Genomic DNA, 10898 nt, shown 5'->3' on the forward strand with positions numbered 1-10898 from the left:
ACAAGCTTGGACTTGGGCAAACCGAAGAAAAGCTGTCAGCCAGAGGCTCGTCACGTGCAACGGTTATATGCCACTGCCACTAACACATTAACGTGGGATTGCAACTGACCGACCGACCTCTGTTCCCTACACGGGAGTAACAACGGAAACCATGAGGGCCGGTTTAGTGCTGCTCTGTGCTGCCTTAGCTTCCCCCTCCTCCTCCCCTTCAAGTCAGGGCACTAAACCGAGGACTAAATAGAGGACAGCTCCTCTCGGGGTTGCTAACAGTTCAGTGCTGAAGCACACTGAAGTTTAGATACATGTGTACAAATCTATCCTGTGGAACAGTTTGGGCAGGGGGTCTTGCCTGAGAAGCCTGATTTCCATCTTCAAGAGCCTTGTAAAAGGTGGACACCGAAAGCCCGCCCCTGACCCCACACTCGTCCCTTGACACGTGCAGCCACACCTGCACACAGTAACCTAAACGCTTTTTAAATGGGGGCCTGGAAGAAGGTTCAGCAATAAAGAACACTGGCTGCTCTTCCAGAGAACGCAAGTTCGATTCCAGGGACCACATGGTGTCTCATCTTCATCTGTAACTCCAGTTCTAGGGGATCTGACACCCTCTCGTCATCTGGGCCACCGAGTACACACAGGATGCACAGGCATACATGCAGGCAGAATACTCACACATGTGATAGAATTCAATTTTTTGAGAAAATGTGGGGTATGGGTTGACCTAGCAGTCCTGCCTTTACTTACCAGGCATACAGACCCAACTTTGGTGCTGATCCTACAGAAAGAAGAAAAAAGAAAAAAGAAATCAAGGTATGTATGCTAAGTAAGAGTACAAAAAAAGAAACAAAAGAACCATATTCTCTCTCTCTCTCTCTCTCTCTCTCTCTCTCTCTCAAAATCTTTTAAAAGATGATTTGCCCATGATAAGAGAATTAAAAATAGTTCCCTGCTACCCATCCTCTGAGTCACAGTAAATACTGAGTGAGACAAAGAAGGGTCACACTGACTAAGAAGCTTATCTAAGGGCATGGACTCTTCTGCAGATCTTGGCACCTTCTGTGGTCGCCTGAAAGGTCGCAGCGATAAGGCAGTGTTCAGCGGCGTACCACAAATACACAGTGCATGGATTTTTAAAAATCTCCATAAAGTATGTCATTTCACACTCAATACACAGAGGAGGGAGGAGAGAGAGGGAGAGAGAGAGAGACAGAGAGAGAGAGAGACAGAGAGAGACAGAGAGACAGGGAGAGAGACAGACAGACAGAGAGAGAGAGAAAGGGGGAGAGAGAGAGACAGACAGAGAGAGAGAGAGAGAAAGGGAGAGAGAGAGAGAGAGAGAGAGAGAGAGAGAGAGAGAGAACTGTGAACTCATTTGAAAGGTGAAGTCACCACTGAAGGTCAAATAGCCAAGTCAGGACAGGAGCTGGGATCTCCTGCCCCTCCCCCTCCCCGTCAGAACTCTTTCTAATGCATCCAATTTTTGAAAAATATTATTATTGGCCCTGACATTGTTCAATGTACTGGTCAGCCACACCAGGAAGAGGAGGCGGCAGAGAGGGAGGAGGAAGGGGGTGGGGAGAGAGGAGAGCTTTTGGATTTTCTAAGCAGCCCAGCCTTGGCTGTGCTTACTGTATACGCTCCTCTCCTCTGTGCTTGTTGTGATCATAGCGGCTGCAGTCGCTCGTCCCTGTGTAAACTGCGGCTACAGATTCAGCGTATGACCTTAAGTGGTAGCCTGGGCCAGGCTGCCCGTCCTTCAGTTAGCACTGCCTGATCCTTGAAGCAGCCATATGGCTTTAGGTGACAAGCTGTGCGTCTATCCTTAGGATGAAGCGCTTAAGCTCTGATTAGATCTTCTGATTAGTGATAGCTTGATCACAAGTAACTCGAGGTTAATCAGCCTCCAGGACGTTGCTAGTGGATTTCAATGTGTTTCCTAGGGTTTCAGGGGCCTGCCTCCCGGCAGTTGTCCGTCTGCTCACCTTCGTTTTCCAGAGTGGAAATGTCTTGTAACCACGAGTACCCACTGATCACTGTACTGCAGATGTGTGACTTGATCAGGGACTTAACATGAGATTCTCAGCGAGCTTCCCAGGGTGGGAACGGTGGTGGAGGGCATAAGTAGTGTTAGAACATTCCCAGTGAGTAGAAATTAGCTGAGTGTGGCAGGTCACAAAATATCAGCACCTAGGAGCCCGAGCCAGGACAACTGCTGTGGGCTTGAGGCCAGCCAGGATCACAGGACAGAATGGGCTACACAACAAGACTCTGCTCATAAAAGGAATGTTTCGAGGTGCTTATATGGAAACATTGACTGGTCTGTGTGAGTTATGAGCACGAGTGGAGATCCCAAGTTGTGAAATATTCAACCGCTCCTCACTTTGTGCAAAAAGATATTTTAATTAAACATGACATTTATGAATTCAAGTTAAATATTAATTAACGTCAAGTAATTATTAATGAACATGGGAACAGTGAAAAACGGTAAGATAGCTCCTTCAACTCTTCATAAACATATGACCTAGAAAAGGCAAAAATCACACAGAGATCAAAATGTTTTAAGGGATGCCAAATGGCGATCTGTCGAGGGCCACTTGAAATGCAGTTACCAGAGGTCAGTGGGAGATTATTTCCAGAAGCAACAGGCAGGGAAGACAGAGGGAGGAAGGAGAAGCAAGACGGAATGTACCCCAGCTGTGGAAAGATTATGGATCCAAAAATCAGGGCAGAGCTTCCCGTGATGGGAACACACAGAATTCTATGCTGTTAGCGCTAGTGATGGGACTGAAGGCTGCCATTGGGGAAGCTGGGTCTTTGCCTGCTAGGTAACTGCTGTACTGAGCTCCACATTCAGCTCTGGTGTGTGAGAGTGAAAGGAATAGAGAGTTAGTCAGAGAGTGTGCACAGAATACTAAGTGTCCTGTAGGGTGCGGGGAGCCAGATGGGGAAGGAGGTGGAGGGGAGGTGCGCGAACTTTTGAGGAAGGGGCTCATGACTCTCAGCTGTGCAATCGGCACTGCCACTTTCTACTGTTTTCTTAAACACTGTGGGTCCCCACGGACCAATCCACGTTGAGTGGCAAGTGGACAATGACCTTTTGACCATGCAGCATGTAATATGGGTGTAGGCTGATGCTAAGTTTGAACACGGTTGGTTTGAGGGGGTGCGAGTGTTGAGTGCCGGCTTAGCAGTGACAGGATGGATAAGTAGTTGCTATGAGATCCGGCAGAAGAGCAGGTCATTACTACTCAAACCGCCCCTTCTGCTTTCTGTTCTGAACACAGGCCCTTCTTTACCAGAGGCAACTCTCCGGACTTAAACCTCTCAACCCTCAAAATTCTGAGCCAAAAAAAAAAAAAAAAAAAAAAAAAAAAAAAAAAAAAAAAAAGCCCTTCTTACATTACCCAGGTTCAGGTATCCTGTCATAGCAACAGAAAACAGACGCAGTCAGTTGCTATGTTGAACTTCTTCTTAATCTCATATCCTTATCCAAAGACAAGTGATTTTTTTAACGTAAAATCTTTGTCTATGTGCTAACAGAAGCTACAGTAATCCAAGCTCACCTGTCAGGACAGCTAAGGAAAGTCCCTAAGAATATCTGAGACTCCTGTCCACTGCAGCCCTCTATTGAAGGCCCTGCTACAAAAGCCTCCTGGGTTTTGAACGCTTACACTTGAATGTATTTATTCCACAGAAATCACTTGATGCAACACCAAATAATCAAGGGGGAAAGGTCCAGGCCAGTCACCCAATCGTGAATCAGGGTCCTGTTGCCTGATGTGTTTATACATATAAATACCACAAGGTTAACTAGCCCCAGCTCCTGACTTAAATCTCTACGAGTCAGTTCTGGCCTTATCATCCCCAGGAATGCCATGTCCTGGGGACACGAGGTTGACACACTGCATCCCAATAGCACTACTTAGCAGAAAGCCTCTTTCCACATTTCTCCGCACCCCAGCACCCAGAGGCCCTTTCTTGATCAGCCTTAATATCAACTCATTCCAAAACACTGGCTGTTTTCAGATTGCCCTTTGAGCCCTTCCAGACATCCCTTAAAAGCCTGGGGAAGGAAAGACCCTTGTTTGAAAAGGCTGGGGTGACTATGGGTGCTTCTGCCCTCTGTGGAGTTCCCGTTCCCAGATTCTCAAAACTCCCCAAGTTGGCAGAACTGAGGCCTGCTAATTCCAGGGCAGGGGTAAATCACTTCCCAGGTGGTCAAACCTGAGTCTAAATCACATCCACAGATTTGACTTTACCAAGAGTTAGGCTGCAGGTGGGCAGTTGCCAGGCTGGTCTTTTGGCAAGGTGAGAGAGTACCAGCTTGGCCACATGTTGATGCTCCTCCCAGATGCTAATCTTTTTATTCCAAAGCAAGAGAGACTCCAGAGCATTACATAACATTATATAACACGACCGTGCACCCTTCCCTTCAGAGACAATTGGGAACTGTTTGCTTCTCAAGAACTTAATTGCAGATTTCCTTCTTATGGCCCGAGGTGGAGGCATTCCCAGGGGGCAGATCAGAGGACCACAGCCTGAGGTTCATCCTCAGCTTCCATCAGGAGTGAAGTCAAACACTCTAGTTTCAGATTCACTCGACAATGTGAAGGGGGAAATGCGGCGTGACTTTAAATGCTTTCCGATTTAATCGCCTCGCGTATTTATATATTTTCTTGCTTCCCAAAGCTCTTCCCAAAGCTGATCCCGCAATTTTGAGAATCTAGCCACCCTACCAAGAAGTCTGAAATCCCAGTTCATGACGTCAACCAAAAAGGGATAGTACCTTGTGTTGACTCAGCTCAGATTATAAAATCCCATGGGTACCAGAGTACAAACGCGGGTGTTAAGGTGTTGGTACTGGAGTCAAAAAGTCTGAAGCGTCATTCTCTGAGTTCTTTCTAGGCGGGGTGGGGGTTGGGGGTGGGGCGGTGTCATTTACTCCGGACTTAATGTTGCCCTAAACTTCTCCTTTATACTCAGAACTCATCGCATCCTTTTCCTTAGCTGGGATTGGGAACTGTGTGTGTCCAACTGGTCCTTGGCGTTGGCAGTTACAGCCACAAACCTTCCCTTCCTTTCCCCATCCACTGCACTTGAGGGAGAGAGAGCACAGCTCTGCGCAAGAACAGCGCCCAGAGAGCCTTTCTGACAGATGCGCACTCTGCTCCAGCAATCCGCCTGGCTGCAAAGTTTCCTCTAATAACTAACACCCACTTCCTATTCCCCAAGCTGTCATTCTGGCCGGGTCCCCTCGCGATCAGGGAAGAGCCAGGCTGCCTGATGGCAGAACCAGTCTCACAGCTAAATTCCCCAATCCCAGCAGATAGGCTGTCCAAGGCATCTCCGGAACGCCAGCAAGTTTCCCTTCTAGCTACCAGGAACCATGCACTAGAGGTAGAAAGGCGAGGGCGCTACGGGGCGCCGAAGGGAAACGGGCGCTCTTGCGGGAGCGGCAAAATGAGAGCTGGGTGCTAGGGCAAGCGGACACCACTTGGGCGGTGGGGGTGGGCACAGGAGGCGGCGGGGCACCGCAGAGGGCGCAGCAGACCAGACTCTGGAAGAAGCCTGAGCAGGAAAGGGCGCGCTCGCTGCAGCCCGTGGGTGCCGGCTGCGTAGTCCACCCGCAATCTTTGGAGCCTTTCAATCGCGGTAGGAGGGGGTGCTGGGTGTTGGGGGTGGGGACACCATTGTTCGGGGGCGTGCCTTGGCGACGATTGGCTGCGGGAGCCTGACGCGCGGCCCCGGGGGCTGGCTGGGGGGTAGGGAGCGAGGTGGGGGGGAGGTGCTGGGTGTTGGAGCCGCCGGCCCCGCGCGCTCAGAAACATGCTGAGGTCCCGGCGGCTCTTCCAGCAGCGACAGCGGCTCCAGCAGCAGCGGCGGCGGCGGCGGCGGCGACAGCGCTTGGCTACGGAGGAGAAGGCGCCCGGCGTCCATGCCTCCGGCCCCAAGCCGCGGCTGCCCTGACCTGGCCGCGACCTCCCCGCGCGGGCCCCGCAGCCCCGGCTCCTGGGGTGCTTCCCAGGCGCGGCCCAGTCCCGCCACACCCCCCGCCCCCGGCCTCCGAAGCTCGGCATGGGCGCGGGGGCGCTCGCCCTGGGCGCCTCCGAACCCTGCAACCTGTCGTCGGCCGCGCCGCTGCCCGACGGCGCGGCCACCGCGGCACGACTGCTGGTGCTCGCGTCGCCTCCCGCCTCGCTGCTGCCTCCAGCCAGCGAGGGCTCAGCGCCGCTGTCGCAGCAGTGGACCGCGGGTATGGGCCTACTCCTGGCGCTCATCGTGCTGCTCATCGTAGTGGGCAACGTGTTGGTGATCGTGGCCATCGCCAAGACCCCGCGGCTGCAGACGCTCACCAACCTCTTCATCATGTCCCTGGCCAGCGCCGATCTGGTCATGGGACTGCTGGTGGTGCCTTTCGGGGCCACCATTGTGGTGTGGGGCCGCTGGGAGTACGGCTCCTTCTTCTGTGAGCTCTGGACTTCGGTAGACGTGCTATGTGTGACGGCCAGCATCGAGACCCTGTGTGTCATCGCCCTGGACCGCTACCTCGCCATCACGTCGCCCTTTCGCTACCAGAGCCTGCTGACGCGCGCGCGAGCGCGGGCCCTCGTGTGCACAGTGTGGGCCATCTCCGCGCTGGTGTCCTTCCTGCCCATCCTCATGCACTGGTGGCGGGCCGAGAGCGACGAAGCGCGCCGCTGCTACAACGACCCCAAGTGCTGCGATTTCGTCACCAACCGGGCCTACGCCATCGCCTCGTCCGTCGTCTCCTTCTACGTGCCCCTGTGCATCATGGCCTTCGTGTACCTCCGGGTGTTCCGCGAGGCCCAGAAACAGGTGAAGAAGATCGACAGCTGCGAGCGCCGCTTCCTCAGCGGCCCGCCCCGGCCGCCCTCGCCCGCGCCCTCGCCATCACCAGGGCCACCGCGCCCCGCAGACTCGCTGGCCAACGGGCGCTCCAGCAAGCGGCGGCCGTCGCGCCTCGTGGCTCTGCGAGAGCAGAAGGCGCTCAAGACACTGGGCATCATCATGGGTGTGTTCACGCTCTGCTGGCTGCCCTTCTTCCTGGCCAACGTGGTGAAAGCTTTCCACCGCGACCTGGTGCCGGATCGCCTCTTCGTCTTCTTCAACTGGCTGGGCTACGCCAACTCGGCCTTCAACCCCATCATCTACTGCCGCAGCCCCGACTTCCGCAAGGCTTTCCAGCGCCTGCTTTGCTGCGCGCGCCGGGCCGCCTGCAGACGCCGCGCAGCCCACGGGGACCGGCCGCGCGCCTCGGGCTGCCTGGCGAGAGCTGGGCCGCCGCCGTCCCCCGGGGCTCCTTCGGACGACGACGACGATGACGCCGGGGCCACCCCACCCGCGCGCCTGTTGGAGCCCTGGGCCGGCTGCAACGGCGGGACGACCACTGTGGACAGCGATTCGAGCCTGGACGAGCCGGGACGCCAGGGCTTCTCCTCCGAGTCCAAGGTGTAGAGGGCCAGGCTCTCCGGGCGCACGGACGCCGCTCCCCATAGTCCCGGGCTGGACACGGGCTCTGCATCCCTAGAGGAAGAGAGCCCGCCTGGGCGCCCCTGAGCCGCTCCCCAGGGGAGAGAGGAGGTTTCTGTTTACTCAAGACCGAAAGCAGGTGAATGCGAAGCCCACAGATCTTTTGAATCATCCGAGACGTACAGAAAAGCCCGGGACCGAGCGTTGCGCAAAAAGGAAAGTTTGGGAGTAGTTGGGAGAGTGTGGCTTAGTGTGGCTTACTGGCTTGTCTTGAGTTCCTTTCTCTCTGAGGTTCGGCCTTTCGTGTGTTTAATGCACCTTTAGGCACCCCCCCCCCGTGGGTTTTGACACTTTCTGCAAGGACCCGAGTGGAAACTAGGAGGGGAGGGGAAGGGGGAGGGTGGAGTCTATCACCTGGCCTTCTGACTTCACACCTAGGAACCTAAGTGTTCAGCTCTGGTTTGGGGTGGGGGCAGGAGCGGTGATAATTAGCCAGGAAGTGTTTCCTTTTGCTTTCTAAAGAAATTGCATATTAATTCCGGAGTATTGGTGTCTCCTTAAAGCAAAGGGGGGAAAGGTGGCTGAGAAACAGACCAATCTGGTTTCGAGAAACTATTTGTGGAGCACGGTTCACCTTGCTTTCTCCTGGAGGGCAAACCCTGTCCCCTGCGCGCCTCGGTGGTCCTGCTGTGGGTCCTCTACCTCACTCTGTGCATATTGCACAGCAAGATAGAAAGACTTGTTTATATTAAACAGCTTATTTATGTATCAATATTAGTTGGAAGGACCAGGCGCTGAGTCTCTCTCTGTGACATGTGATTCTGTCAACTAAAGATAGGACAGAACAAAAGGAAACAGTTGGGATTATTGCACATGTGGCTAAAAACAAAGATGACAAAAAAAAAAAAGGCAGTGGTTGAAAGGCCATTTTGCACAGTGTTAGACATTGTAAAATCCATAGAAGTTGTTAACTTGCACAAAAAATTAAATATTTTTAATGGGACGGGGAGGTGGGCAGATCTTTAAAATGCTAAAAAATAAAATTCAAACTCAGTTTCTCTTGTCTATTATGTTATTGAGTTGATGATTTATTGGGAAATCACTTTTTATACTCTTATCATGGTACTGTAACTGTATCCATATTATAAATATTATTATCTTACGTATTTTTATTATAATTTTTTAATGTCCAAGTGCCCACGTGAATCTGCTGGTAAAATTTAGCATTCGTGTGTATATTCTATCTCTTCTTGTGTGTGTGACCAAGTATTTATACTCTGGTGCGACTAAGTACCATGTGGGGAATTGGTCCATGTGCAATAAAGCAGCAGTGCAGCGCAACCGAGGTTATGTGCCGTGTGTCTGTCTGTAAGGGGTCCGTGATGACAGAAGAGACTGAGTGTCTGCTTCAAAGCACAGACTGGCAGCCTTTTAATGTCTCTTCATGACTCAATCGCAGAGCAAAATGCCTCTAAACCAAATAAGGTGGTCACCAACAGAGAGCCCCAGATCTGCCCTAAATTTTCACAGCCGGATTCAAGGTATTCCAGACAACTTAGGCACCCCCAAGAGCCCATCTGCTGCACTGGATGGAAGAAGGGATTGTGGTATCTTCTGCCAAGGAGAGCCAAAGAGAGTGTTGGAGCCAGGTAACTCAGGAACAACTTCTCACAGAAAAACAGACCACAGACCGGAAGGAAGGAATGACCCACGGGACGATGTCACCCACTTGAAATACGGTGAGTGGCTTCCACAGTTTATGTTTGTGTCCCCATCGAAAACCACAGTGGGCTCCCAGCTCTCCAGTGGCTGCTTAGGATGGGGGGGAAAGTTGGTGCTTAAGCAAAGATGTATAAAAGGGCTCCTGAAGTAATTATTATCTCTCTCGCAGAAGTACCTAGATCCTTTTCAGCAGAAGTTCTGGGTGGGCAGGAAAGGCAAACCTCCTAACTTCCATTTAACTTCCTAACAGAGTTATAACACCCGAATGGATAGAGGTCTTTTTGCTGTTTGTTTTGTTTTGCTTTTCTTCATTAAAATCAGTTCCCCAGGAGAGTATAGTAAAATTCCATCCTGAGATTAATTGTACATTCCCCAAATCTGTTTGTTCAATATGTCTAAACAAGCCTCCCATTTCACGACTGAACCGTAACGTAACCAGAATGGAAAGTATACGGTTTGGGCTCAGGCTCCACTCTAAGATGGACAGACAGCTTCTTCCAGGCAATGGCAGGACTCCCCATCCTTTCTCCCAATGCCTGTGTGCAAGCTCAGGGACATTTGAGAACAGCGCTGGTCTTTAGATCCCTGTGGAAGGAAGGCTGAATGAACGGCAGCCCTGTCAACAAAGGCTTGTCACAGGTTCACCCCATCTTTCCAGAAAAAGAAAGTAGGAACTGAATAAGGAAAGAAAGAGGAAGGGGAGGGACAGGGAGAAAATGATGAATGATAATACTTAAACTTATTTTGGAAAATGTAAATCCATCTCAGGATAAAACAGTACTGGACGTTCTGTAGGAACTGAAGTTCATTTTGGCATCACTGCCCCCCAAAGTATACACATGCATTTTGGTGGAGGGCTTTTCATTCATAACATTAAAGCGTGGTCTCCTCTGAAGTACGTAGTTAATGCCCTGCTGTCTACATGGGTATCCCCACCCTAAACATGGGTGCGTGTCTGCAAGCCTCAGCTCTGAATATCATGAATGCTCTTTCAACTCTCAGAACACACCGTACAATAACTGCTGGGCAGACGCGTTCTGTCTCTTTACTGAACTAGAGGAAGTCACTCTGCAGAGGGATCTGTTTACGTGGGCTTGCAGGAGACAAGGAAAGACTCCTGTGCGATCCTCCAAACAGCCACCACAGATACTCACAGGTAGGCTGCGTCCGAGATTCTGAACATGTAGGAAAACTACCTTGGGCTGTTATTTAGGAGAAGAGCTGTGTGTTGTAGGATTGGTGGGAAATGGTTTGCCAATCCCAAAAGTTACAGTTGCCGGTTCTTGTGTTAGCTGCTGAAACAGTATTGCAGAGATGGGAGGAAAAAGGGCAGTGTACATGCGGGAATAATCTTACCCTTGAATCTGCGCACATCAAGTCGCCAAAGGCGTCTACCTTAATATCAGTGGAAGTGGGCCCTGCCAGGTTTTGGAGTAGTGGGGAAATCGGAATGTGGGGGGATATATATACACCCTACCCCGAGGGCAGCAATGGGAGACCATGGGACACTATGTAAGATGGCCCTTCAGGAGCTTGCCACTTCTCAGCTTGGACCGTTGAGTTTATTTTTCTGTTCTGTGCTTTCCTTGGAATCGGGATTATCAATAAGTTCTAAGTGTCTATTGGGAAACCTTTCCTGGGTAAGCGCATTTCCCTCAACTTCTTTAAATTCCACATTGTGTTGA

General features: G+C 51.5%; 1 protein-coding gene across 1 annotated transcript; it reads left to right on the forward strand.

Annotated features, from left to right (window-relative positions):
• Window positions 1-5820: 5820 nt before the first annotated feature.
• Adrb1 (adrenoceptor beta 1) lies at window positions 5821-8832 on the forward strand. Its single transcript, NM_012701.2, has one exon. It carries the CDS (start codon window positions 6076-6078, stop codon window positions 7474-7476), a length of 1401 nt encoding a protein of 466 aa, NP_036833.2. The 5' UTR covers window positions 5821-6075; the 3' UTR covers window positions 7477-8832.
• The last annotated feature ends 2066 nt before the right edge of the window (window positions 8833-10898 follow it).

This window comes from Rattus norvegicus, chromosome 1 (assembly GCF_036323735.1).
Source record: "Rattus norvegicus strain BN/NHsdMcwi chromosome 1, GRCr8, whole genome shotgun sequence".
Classification (NCBI taxonomy): Eukaryota; Metazoa; Chordata; class Mammalia; order Rodentia; family Muridae; genus Rattus; species Rattus norvegicus.

Bases quoted from the DNA above. Each gene is read 5' to 3' on its own strand.
- Adrb1 (NM_012701.2), top strand. From the start codon at position 6,076: ATGGGCGCGGGGGCGCTCGCCCTGGGCGCCTCCGAACCCTGCAACCTG.